Genomic DNA, 12,569 nt, shown 5'->3' with positions numbered 1-12,569 from the left:
ACATAACTGTTTAAAAGCTACTCTAACAGCTTGGTATTTTATCATAATCTACAGAAGTTTGCACATTATCAGGAATAATCGCCATTGTTTGATGTGTGCTAAAATCAATCCTGCACAGGAAATGGTCTGTCCAGGGGTGCCTCTTTCATGAAGCAAACTACCTCACGTCTGTGAGGAGAGCTGGTCTTGTGGTAGCAAGCATGACTTGTACCCTTAGCTAATCAGGGTCCACCCTGGTTGCATATGAATGGGAGCCTAGAAGTGTGAGCACTATAAGATATTCCCCTTGGGGGATGGAGCCGCTCTGGGAAGAGCAGAAGGTTCCAAGCTCCCCCCCTGGCTTCTCTAAGAGAGGGCTGAGAGAGACTCCTGCCTGCAACTTTGGAGAAGCCTCTGCCAGTCTGTGTAGACAATACTGAGCTAGATGGACCTATGGTCTGACTCAGTATATGGCAGCTTCCTATGTTCCTCAGATGCCCGTGTGGCTCCTGGATGACAAGAGGGGGAGTGCCCTTCTTTGTCCCGCTCCCCTCACCATGGGAATAACCCTACCTCCCTGAAGCTAGTGTGTTGCCTTTGCTTCTCCCCACTTTCTGCTGCTGCCATCCCATTTGTCTTTCTCCCCTTCACCCCACCCCCAGGGTATGTTTGGCCACAGCCTTGCCCCAATATGTGCCAATATCACCCCTCTTCCCTCTCCTTCCCTGGCATGTTTTGCCTACTCCACCAGCCATTTGCTCACTGCCACTGTAGTAGCAGCATGCATCTTTCATGGTTCCCTGGGGATCCTTGCCACTCTTTCACTGCTGCTCCAGCAGCCATCACCATTTCCTTGCCTTCTGGCTGCTGCTGGTTCCCCAGCAGTACTGCACATGTTTGCTTCATCTCTGTGCTGGGGAGACAAAAGCAGTCAGAGAGTGACATGCACAGGCGGATGAGACAGTCAGCAGCTCTCTGGCCAAAGCAGAAAAGTGCAGCATTGTTTGGGAGCCAGTGGCAGGAAGAGAGTGACCCAAAGAGGTCTCGGCAGGCGCAGAACCCATTGTTTATGACTGTTGTGGAATCACTATCCAGATCATTAGGTTTGTCCCTTAATAATAAACTCAATATTTCAATCCCTCTCAAGTATTACATAGCAACTATCTGGCAAGAAACAAGCACTGCCACAGAACCAGCATTCAGTGTATGAAAACACTTTTAAACTAAACTACAAAAAGTCATTTTGCTATGGACTATGTGATTAAAAAGTGGGAATCACACCTATAATTCCTTTTTAGGTGCCAGAATAGTGGACTACATGTGTGACACATCTTGCTACCCTTTAGTTCCAGTGGTCATCAACCAATCAAGGCCTGTTTCATAGTTCCTACTAAAAATGAACAGCTTAATAGTATTATCAGGATCTACCAGAGCTAGCAGACAAGCATTTAAAATGTATTCGTCAACTGCATTAAGTGTTTGCTCTGCTCAAAGAGGCAGTTATTATTTTGGGTTCTGAGACCACACTGAATGATATTTTACTCTTCTTATAGCAGATAGTTGAAAAGTTTAAATTTAATAAGGACCTCAATAAGTAAGGACCCCAAGGTCCAATTAGTAACAATTAGAATGCTGGCAAGCAATAAGGAGGTACTGAAGAAAGTTTCCAAATTTGTCCTAGCAACAGTAAACTGCAATCCAAATTATATTAACACTGTATAACTTATAACACTTAAGCTGTATAACTGATATTTTACTGTCAATATTTTATGATTCATCTGTTATCTTTCAAAGGTCTTTGTTATTATTATTTTCCTTATGGCAAATAAGGAATAAACACAAATAACATTGAATTATATGCAATTCATATAAGGAATTTGACAAACTATGGGATGACAACAAAATACAGACCAATATTTGAACTTAATTTAGAAGACACTTTTCTTATAGAAAAACTTAATACCAGCCCTTGCCACATACACTAAAGGGTGACAGCTGCACTATGAATCCAACAGACCTAAATGGGAGTGCCACACAAAAAGTATCTTTCTTTGGCTCCAATGTTTCGTTAGAGATCAAGGAAGAACAGGATGCTCATCTGTAACTTTTGATCTTTTGGTGATCCGGTATCATTCACAATGTGGGCTTTTCACCTGCACAATAGTCCCCACAGAAGGATTTCACGCTCTTTGTAGCACTTGAAGAGCCACCCTTCAGATGCAGATCATGCTCAGTATTCCTGGTGTCAGAGCGCTTTGACTCTCACTTCCGGAATGGCCACTGCTCAAAATGGACTTCACAAAATAAGTAAGCTAAGTCCAGTAGGTACATCTGAAAGAGTGGGGATGCTGGCGGGTGTTGTGAATGATACCGGATCACCAAAATGATACTGGATCACTTAATGGATCCAGTATCCTTCACAACATGGGCGAATAGTGAGCTCTCCTTGAAAGAAGGAGGGTCTGAGGATGTAAAGCCATAGAACTTTAAGTACAGCCCACCCCAAACCATCCTTAGCCGCAGAGTGGATGTCCAGAGTGTACGTAGTGTTTTACAAAAGGTAAGTTGGAAGATCAGGTAGTGGCATTTTGTATTTCAGAGGAGACAATGCTGGATAATGATGGTGTCAGGCGGCTTAACACCTTGCTTGTCATAGCAGGTAGAGATTAGTTGGACCAGCCATTCAGCAAGTTTTTGACAAGATATAGGTTGGCCCTTGTTAGCATCTTTGAAGGCTAGAAAGAGTCTACAGGACTTTCTAAAGATTTTAGTCCTATCCAGATAGAAGAGCAGTGCCCTCTGAATGTTCAAGGAATGCAGAGTATTCCAGGGGGAAATGAGGTTCATGAAAAATGTGGGAAGAACAATGTCCTGGTTAATGTGGTAACTGAGACCACTTTAGGTAGAAAGTGCATCATTACATCTACATCTGCATCTGCATCACTACTTTATTGAGTGGGTGGCGGGGAACACAGTAAACGGAATGTCAGCTCTTGGTGAGTTTGCTAACCCTGCCAACTGGTAATTATAAAAGCAGTTTTAAACTAGAGTAGTTTAATAGAGGCTGAGGATTACAATTCAAAGGGGGCTTCGATGAAGGTGGAAAGCACAAACAGAGACTCCAAGGTTCAACTTAAACGGGCATTAAATATTGTTGAGGTCTTTTAGAAATCTTTTGCAGTTGGGGTGTGGACATAAGGTTTTAGAGTCCCATCCTGAGTGTACTGCAGACAAGGCGGACGCAAGGGCTTTTACAGATGAATTGGAAAGGCCAGCATGTTTCATGGAAGTCAAGTACAGGAGGCAGTACTTGTGAGAACTTGGTGGACGGAGGTAGCAGTTGATTTGAAGCCCTTTTGGATAGTTGATCAATCTCTTTCATTTACAATAGTTATGTCTGGTCGAGGCTTTCCATTCATAGAGCAAGATTTGGTCTAGAAGTTCAGCCTCCATGCCATTATGTTCAGAGGCTGTGATGGAGCACCTGGACCCTGTTCTGGAAGAGAAGATCCAGATGCTGGTGGAGGCTGCAATGGAGGCCCCGAGACAGTTGTAACAGGAGGAGAAACCGCAGCTGCCTTGGCCACCACAATGTGAGTATTATGAAGTTTGTCTTGTGCTGTAGGATTTTGCCAACAACACATGACAGGAGAGGGAATGGTGAGAAGAGATAGAACAGATGTGTGGTCCAAGGGATTTGAAAGGCATTCCCCAGGGAACCTTTGCCCATTGACACTCTTGAGCAGAAGAGGGAGCACTTTTTGTTGTGTTGAGTCATGAAGAGATCCTCTCAGGGAGTCCCCCAGCTAAGGAAAATATTGGAAAGGATGTCATGGTTCTCCTCCCATTCGTGTTGACAGGGGAGGTTTGTATATCTGCTGAGACTGACCGCCAACATGTTGTCGATGCCCTTTATGTAAAGGGACAGTGGGTAGACTTGATGGTTTATGGACCAGTCTCAGAGTTGAATGGATAAGTTGCAGTGTGCAATATGGTGATTCAGTGTTGGAGTCAGAGAAAAGAGTGTATTCTACATTGGAGAATTGCTTTTCTGAAATAGCAAGTGCCCTCTCAGTGCTTGTAGAGGGGGTAGTTAGCTTAGCAGGAGAAGCTGGGCAGATTGGTTCTACAGGTAGCGGAAAAGGAGACTGTGTCAAAGGGGGTTGTGGTGAGGCATATGTGTCCAGTGGACGTTTGAAGAACAGGTCAGCGAGGCTTTTTGTATTGGAGTCGATGGGCAAAGGGCTTGTTCGTAAGGTGCCACTCTCAAGCACAGTTCTCTGCTTTTCTGCACTTGTTTGGAAAAGGAGAGGCAAATCTTACAGGTGCGCATATTGTGATCTTCCCCAAGACAGGGCAAACAAAAGGTAGTGTCTGTAGGAAGAGGGGAGGGTTCAGCGGCAAGAGAAACACTTAAATGTCTTCCTTGGGTCCATTAGAAACAAATCCCAAATATTAGGCAAAGTGTTATCAGAAAAAACAGTCCAAGGTCAGTGTAACTAATAAAGCAAACCATAAATTGTATCTTTCAGAAACATGAGGAGTGAAAACCAAGGTAACTGTTCACAACGGCGGTTGAGAAGGAACTGAGACACAAAGCGCTCTGGCACCAAAGATACCGAGCATGCGCTGTGCATGAAGTGCTGAACTTCAGAGGCCCACGGAGAGTTTGAAAGCCTACTGTGGGGTCTATTGTGCAGGCTCAAAGCCCATGTTATGAAGGATGCCAGATCACCATTATGGTCATATTACTGACCAACTGGATGACCAAAACAGAAAAGTCTGACTTGATTACTTATTTCATTTTCTGTTAACAAAAAATGCGCAATTAATGTGTAACTCTTTGAAGTACTACTTACTTCTCATCAATACTATCTTTTGTATGCTTATTGTCAGGATTACCATCTGCGGGCGCCACCATTGTATTGCTACTAGAAGTAGTACCTGCAAATGTGAAAGAAGAATAGAATTTTGAGAATAACTGAAATGAAGTTTGTGCAATGTATGAGAATTCCTAAACTTTACCTAACATCTTGATCCACCGTTTTATTTTGATTTACACATGAACATTAGGTGCACAATGAACAAAATTATATGAAAGGAATTTATATAAAACACAGGAAGAAAATCACAGGTGACCAGATGCAAAGAGCCATGCAACTAGTTTTGCACACCCATAAGGGTTTTGGCTAAGTGTTTCTTAAAATGCTCTCTCTATGTCAACTGAAAGAGGTTTTCCCTACTTGTTACCATCCAGTAGTCCAGACACTGGGTGGTTCTCTTCTTAGGAGGCAATTTCCTTTGAAGAAAGATCTGTCAGGGGCCCGTACCAGCAGGCACCTCCCATTTGCTCCACAGAGCCGTTCTTTCTCTTGCCTCCTCGGTTATTTATTACAGGCTCATGGCCTAGTCTGTGAAGCCAGTTCTAACTGGCTTCCTCTGATCAGGCCAGAAAAAGAACGTAGTACAAGATTGGGTCCATCTTCTCCTGATTGTGTTTTGGTAAATAGTCACATTGGAATTTGTACCAAGTGAATTACGATCAGTAAAAACACTACAGTGGTAATGAATTTAAGTTCCATTTCTAGGAAACAAACCCAACATTCCTATTCTACATAAAGATTAATACATTTTGAGTCAAAATAAAATTCAGTCTTTTCTTCCAAAGCGTAAACATTAAATTTCCACTGAACACTACTCAAATATTCAACAATTCAGATTGTTTTCAAAAAGCAAATGAATTGTTTTGTACTTGTTAATCTAAAAAGTTATGTTCTTTACAGCAGGGTTTTACCCAACCGTTAATCAAATATGTCGACTAAAGTAGAAGTACGAACTAATTAAATTAATTTTCTCACCTGAGGTGACAGAGGGGATTTTGTAGCTGGAAGAGATGCGGTAATATGGTGGGTTATCCATATGAGTGACTCCTGAACTGACTGGATCTGTAAGCTGCAGCTCACTCACCAGCTCTTCCAAAAGCTGCATGGTTTTATCTCTACCTAAGTAAACAATTACCTTTTTCACCTGCCATTCAAACATAAAGACACAAATCATTAAAAATGGTAAGTAAAATGGCTTGAGCTTAAAACCATGAAAACCCCCATTTATTTAAACCCTCCGTTAGTATTCAAAATTTCAAAGCGGAACTACTCTTAAACCACCTAATTGCAACTGAACATATTGTGCCATCTTCAAGTCCAAAGAACATATTTGGTGGAGAACAAACAGAAAAAATATCCTAAATAAAACTTGCAGCCATATAATTTACATCATAACTGACCACTCAAATGTCAAATATTGTGCATAAATGTTATTTCAGCATTTGACACATTTCATAGTATGAAATGATAAGTGCCCGTGGTGTGGTGGTTAGAGTGCTGGACTAGGACTGGGGAGACCCGAGTTCAAATCCCCATTCAGCCATAAAACTAGCTGGGTGACTCTGGGCCAGTCACTTCTTTCTCAGCCTAGCCTACTTCACAGGGTTGTTGTGAAAGAGAAAATCAAGTATGTAGTACACCGCTCTGGGCTCCTTGGAGGAAGAGCGGGATATAAATGTAATAATAATAATAACAACTGGAATTATAGCAGATGAAGTGATGCAACACTTATTAACTAACAAACAGCTTCCAGTTGAACAGAAAGGAAATTGCCCAAACACCAGAGGCACAAAAGACCAGCTGCTGATTGACAAAATGATTTTAGAAAACTGCAAGAGAAGAAAAACCAATCTAAGTGTTGCATGGATTGACTACACGATAGCCTTTGACATTGCCTCACACATGGATACTAAAATGTTTAGAAACAACTGGTGTCAGCAAAAACATTCAGATATTTATTAAAAAAGCAATGAGCATGTGGAGTACACAGTTAACAATCAATGGCGAGGCACTTGGACAGGTTAGCATTAGAAGAAGCATTTTCCAAGGGGACTCACTATCCCCTCTATTGTTTGTAATCACCATGACCCCACTTTCACAAATACTAAACAAAACAGGCCTCGGATACCAAACACCTAAAACATCAAGTCAAATCAACCATCTGCTGTACATGGACGATCTGAAGTTGTATGGAAAGTCCCAGTCAGAAATCGAATCACTGCTAAACACTGTCCGTATATTCAGTAGCGATATAGCAATGGAGTTTGGACTAGACAAGTGTGCTGCATTAATAATGAACAGAGGGAAAATAACAAAAACAGAAGGAATAGAACTGCCCAATGGAAGCAACATCAAGAACCTGGAAGAGAACAAATGTTACAAATACTTGGGCATTCTCCAGGCTGATAACATCACACACACTGAAGTTAAAAGAAAAATTGGAAGTGAATACATCAGGAGAGTTAGAAAAATCCTCAAGTCCAAACTCAATGGCGGGAACACCATACAAGCCATAAACACCTGGGCTATACCTGTTATCAGATACACTGCAGGGATAATAGACTGGACCCAGGCAGATCTAGAGACGCTAGATCGTAAGACCAGGAAAATCATGACCATCAATCATGCTCTGCACCCCTGCAGTGATGTAGATAGGCTATACCTCCCTCGCAGCTCTGGTGGAAGAGGAATGCTGCAAGTCCATCAAACAGTAGAGGAGGAGAAAAGAGGTCTTGAAGACTATATCAAGGACAGTGAAGAAGATGCACTTAAAATGGTCAAGAACGAGAAACTATTAAACACCAATGAAACAAAGCAGGCCTACAAGAAAGAACAAGTCAAGAACCGAGCAGAAAGATGGAGAAATAAGCCCCTGCATGGTCAATATTTGCACAATATAAGTGGAAAATCAGACATCACCAAGACCTGGCAACGGCTTAAGAATGGCAACTTGAAGAAAGAAACTGAGGGTTTAATACTGGCTGCACAAGAACAGGCACTAAGAACAAATGCAATAAGAGCAAAAGACGAAAAATCCACAACAAACAGCAAGTGCCGCCTTTGTAAAGAAGCAGATGAAACAGTGGACCACCTGATCAGCTGTTGTAAGAAGATCGCACAGACTGACTACAAAGAAAGGCATGACAAGGTAGCAGGGATGATACACTGGAACATCTGCAAAAAATACAAGCTACCTGTAGCCAAGAATTGGTGGGACCATAAAATTAAAAAAGTTGAAGAAAATGAAGATGTAAAAATATTATGGGACTTCCAACTACAAACAGACAAACATCTGCCACACAATACACCAGATATAACTGTAGTCGAGAAGAAAGAAAAACAAGTCAAAATAATCGACATAGCAATACCAGGGGATAGCAGAATAGAAGAAAAAGAAATAGAAAAAATCACCAAATACAAAGATCTACAAATTGAAATTGAAAGGCTGTGGCAGAAAAAGACCAAAATAATCCCAGTGGTAATTGGCGCCCTGGGTGCAGTCCCAAAAGACCTTGAAGAGCACCTCAACACAATAGGGACCTCAGAAATCACCATCAGCCAATTACAAAAAGCAGCTTTACTGGGAACAGCCTATATTTTTGCGACGATATCTATAATAACCAACAGTATTGATGATAAAATTCAGCCATCCCAGATCCTTGGGAAGGACTCGATGTCTGGATAAAACAAACCAGTCAATAACACCTGTCTGACTGTGTAAACAAGAAATAAAAAGGGCTAGTCTATAAGGCAGTTCAGAATTCAGGTGAAACCACAGTTAAATCTCAGTTCCGTGTGACATTTCCAAGCCTTGAGAGTGTAAACATCCCTATTCCCTGCCTGTATGCAAGTCAAGAGAATTCTACTTCCAACTGTGGTTAGAAAGAAACCAAGACTGGTTATGGCATCTGAACCAAGCAATCTTGGTTTAATCTGACAAAAGAGCTTGAGAAAAAACAGAATATGATTCCCAAGGTTTGAAGGAAGTTCCATATCTTGGTTTATTTCAAGCTCTTTAGTTAGAATAAAACAAGAATCAGTCAGTTCAGATGTCGAGACCAGTCTTTGTTTATTTCTAACCACTATCAGAAGTAAAATTCTTTTGACTCATGCACAGGCAGGGCGTAGGTGAATGTTTGTTCCTGAGGCTAAGAGACCATGATTTAACATCTGAACTGGCCAAACAGGAAATGTAGAATTAATTTAAAAGAAAAATAGATTGTACTCTGGTAAGTAAATTCATTATCTAAACATCTGAATTTAGTAGTTAAGTTATATGCTTGCTTATTAGTCCAAAGATCTATAAGGGGTCCCCAATACTGGTATTGTTGTTCCACTACTGGGAAGAAAGCCCTAAGCGGCAACAGGCTATCACACAATGGGATTCTTTTGGGGGTAGAAAGAATCACCACTGCCTCTTGTATTCTGTCTTAATAATCTGCCCTTCCTGACTCCTTACCACTCACCTACAGCATTAAAAATCACATTTTTTCCCTATCCTTACTCCCAGGATATCATACAAGGGGTTATCCCACTTTGTCTTCAAAGGAATCCTATGAAAGAATGAAGACTTGGAAAGAGTGTAACTAGCCCAAGGTCACTTGGTGAGCATTGTGGCTGAGCAGGACTTTGAATTCAATCTAGGTTCCCCCTAACCATTCAAAATTATCCACTACATCATGCTGGGTCTTATACTACCTATGCTTGCATTCGTAAACAAATCAGGGAAGCAACAAAGGATTTCAGTGTCAAACACTTACATAAGGCAAGAGGCTGGGTTCACTGTTCACTCCACAAATGCTGATCAAGAAGTGCAAAATTATTTTCAGATTCTTTGGCCAACTGTCTGCTAGAGTAGTCCAGACATTCTCAATCTCTGACCATGCCACCTCATCACCGTACTATAAAACAATGGGGGGAGGGGATCCTACTCATCAAATTTAACAATACAACGTGTCACTATGAAATACATTTCAAATCAAACAGTAAAAAACCATAACCTTTATTTAGCAATTTAAACCCAAACTGTCCATAATGGCCAAGCCAAAAAAAAAAAAGTTTGCTTAGTAGTACACTCTTCAAGTCTTTTTAAGCAGCTTCATTTTCACTTTAGCTATATAGCTCTGTTTTGTCATTGAGGATCCCTGTTTAGTAGTCAATTTCAAAATGTATGATACTTAAAAGATATCAAATGAAATCCAGTTCTGAGATAAATATCATTATGTTTAAAGAAATGACTGCGAAATATTTTTATTTAACAATAAATATAAAAATACAATTTATTGTATTTATGAATCACCTTTTCATTATTAACAAGAGTGCTGGAAGTGACATACAATAAACAGACTAAGAACACATATACCACAAGATTCAAAAATTTTGCCAATTGACAGCTTAAATATATTATCTTGCCTGTTCTTTTTATGCTGCTATCTTTAATTAGATTTCTCTCTCTGCTTCTTTCAAGCAAGATGGTTCAAAAATAGCGCTGTGAGTAGCTGGCAATGAGGCCGGAGGGAAAAGAATTACCTCAGTTGGGAGATGAATGCTGTATTACCAGGCAAATTAGCAGCAGTATGGAATACTATTAAGATTAATCAAGTAGGTAAATTACAGCTCCCAAACAACTTTCAGAATGTTTTTGGTATCAAAAACTTTTAGAATGTTTTTGGTATCAAAAGTGACAGGCTTAGGAAGTAAAGTTCAGCATTTAGTATTGGGACTGCTACTCACAACAATATCACACGAAATGAGATAATCCACAACACTTGGGTTATTTTACCTTTGCTGTCATATACATGAGATTGTTTAACACCAAAGCAGTAGCCTGTGGTGATCCCCAACCTTCTCCTCTTAACCAACGCCTGCTGTTCACCATCAGCTCTCTATCTTTCAAGGGATCCTCTTCATCTTCATCTTGCCGCCGAATCGTGGGTAAAGGTTTCAAATCCACCAATTCAATATTATTCATCCATGGTAGCAAATAGTGTAGCATCACCTGTCTTCCAGAAGGATGTGCCATTTGAATTCTCTGGCTTACTTCTGTACTCAATAATTGGAAACAAGCAAATCTTAGCACTTACACTAGCAATAGCACTTACATTTATATACCGCTCTATAGCTGGAAGCTCTCTAAGCGGTTTACAATGATGTAGCATATTGCCCCCAACATTCTGGGTACTCATTTTACCGACCTCGGAAGGATGGAAGGCTGAGTCAACCTTGAGCCCCTGGTCAGGATCGAACTTGTAACCTTCTGGTTACAGGGTGGCAGTTTTACCACTGCGCCACCAGGGGCTCCTTAAGTGTTATCAGGGGAAAAAATGTTTTTCTTAGCCTCAGAAACTCGTGCTGCAGAATGTTAACAACCCTACCATTGTGATTTTTTTAATTCAGCCAGCAAGACGAATTGTCTTTATATTTGTAATGAAGAACCTTCTTCCTTATTTTCCATGAACAGACCATAGAAAAGTGGCAAAATGTAAAAAGAACTATTTCTAATAATATTATATTTAAAAAAACAATACACCCATATGCTTAGAGTCATAACTGCCCTGAGCCAGCTCAGAAGGGTGGTATAAAAATCGAATAAATAAATAAATAAATAAATAAATAAATAAAATAATCTGTGAAACAGCAAATCAATCAAAAGATCAACATCCCCCTTCATGTGGCATATTTTGTCTACTGATATGGGCAAAAAAGATGGGGGCTGATGCTGGAAGACTTAGCAAAAGAGGCATGTGTTTAGAAGAACATTTGTATGCCAACCAACAAGAGTGAGATATATAATTAAACACACTTCTTTTGTAATGCTTCAAATTAAAGACTAACACAGAAGCATATGACTCTATGAAGTTTTGTTACATTTACAATCCAATCTTAACATGTTTACTCAGAAATAAGTTCTATCAATTGTAGTGGGGCTTGCTTTCAAATAAGTGAACGGCAGGCTTAGATTTTATCAAGTGGCTGACATGATGCACAATGGTATAGAGCCACTGAGCACTATATCGGGGCTGGTAGATAAGGCAGACTCCATGTTCTAGAGAATAGGCAGTTGCGTGAGCGAATAGGAGAAATTGCAACAGAGCTGCTTGCACAACTGTCCATTCTCCACAGCATCATGGCTGCTTTACGAGTCCAAAGCAGCCCCAATGCAGTGCACAGTGGCTCCATACCACTGTGCATCACGTCAGCCATATTTTTGTCTTTCTACCTCCAAAATGGAGATGCTCAAGGTAACTTACGTATCACAGACAATAAAACAGTAAATGCAAAAATAAATGCAAATGTACATCAGAACACAAAAAGCAACATTAAAAACTAAGGAGCCAGAACGAAAACTTAAAAATTCTTATGCTGGACACTTTACATCGGGCAAACTTAAAGCTCACTGGAAAATCCAGCTCACAATCCATTATTTAGAACAACATCATCATAAAATAATATTCAACAAAAATATAATATGAGGAGATATGTGAGAAGACAATTCCCCAAGCAAGGCATCACCACAGAGGCAGCCATGGTTCTCATAGCTATGCACTTTACCACTTAAGGTAGTACTCAAAGCAGGGAGTACTCAAAGCAGGGCCTCTGCTGAAGATCTGAACAACTTATAGGATTATCTCACACTGAGTTCAAAGGTTTTTCTATTCCATATTGCTTACAAAGTCTGTTCTTAGATTAGAAATATAATTTGGGCTC

At 40.5% G+C, this 12,569-nt stretch overlaps 1 protein-coding gene across 6 annotated transcripts in view; it reads right to left on the bottom strand.

Annotated features, from left to right (window-relative positions):
- FRYL (FRY like transcription coactivator) overlaps positions 1-12,569 on the bottom strand; it is a 286,750-nt gene that overhangs the window by 71,341 nt on the left and 202,840 nt on the right. For all 6 annotated transcript variants that reach the window (XM_053253420.1, XM_053253414.1, XM_053253415.1 and 3 more), the window contains 4 exons: positions 10,645-10,904; positions 9,623-9,763; positions 5,838-6,006; positions 4,839-4,923 (listed from right to left, as the gene is read on the bottom strand). In XM_053253420.1, coding sequence (XP_053109395.1) covers positions 4,839-4,923; positions 5,838-6,006; positions 9,623-9,763; positions 10,645-10,904 — 655 coding nt within the window. The remainder of the gene's footprint in view (positions 1-4,838; positions 4,924-5,837; positions 6,007-9,622; positions 9,764-10,644; positions 10,905-12,569) is intronic.

This window comes from Hemicordylus capensis, chromosome 5 (assembly GCF_027244095.1).
Source record: "Hemicordylus capensis ecotype Gifberg chromosome 5, rHemCap1.1.pri, whole genome shotgun sequence".
In the NCBI taxonomy this organism is placed as follows: domain Eukaryota; kingdom Metazoa; phylum Chordata; class Lepidosauria; order Squamata; family Cordylidae; genus Hemicordylus; species Hemicordylus capensis.
Note: the sequence above shows the minus strand (reverse complement) of the source record. Positions and strands in the feature narration are given on the sequence as shown.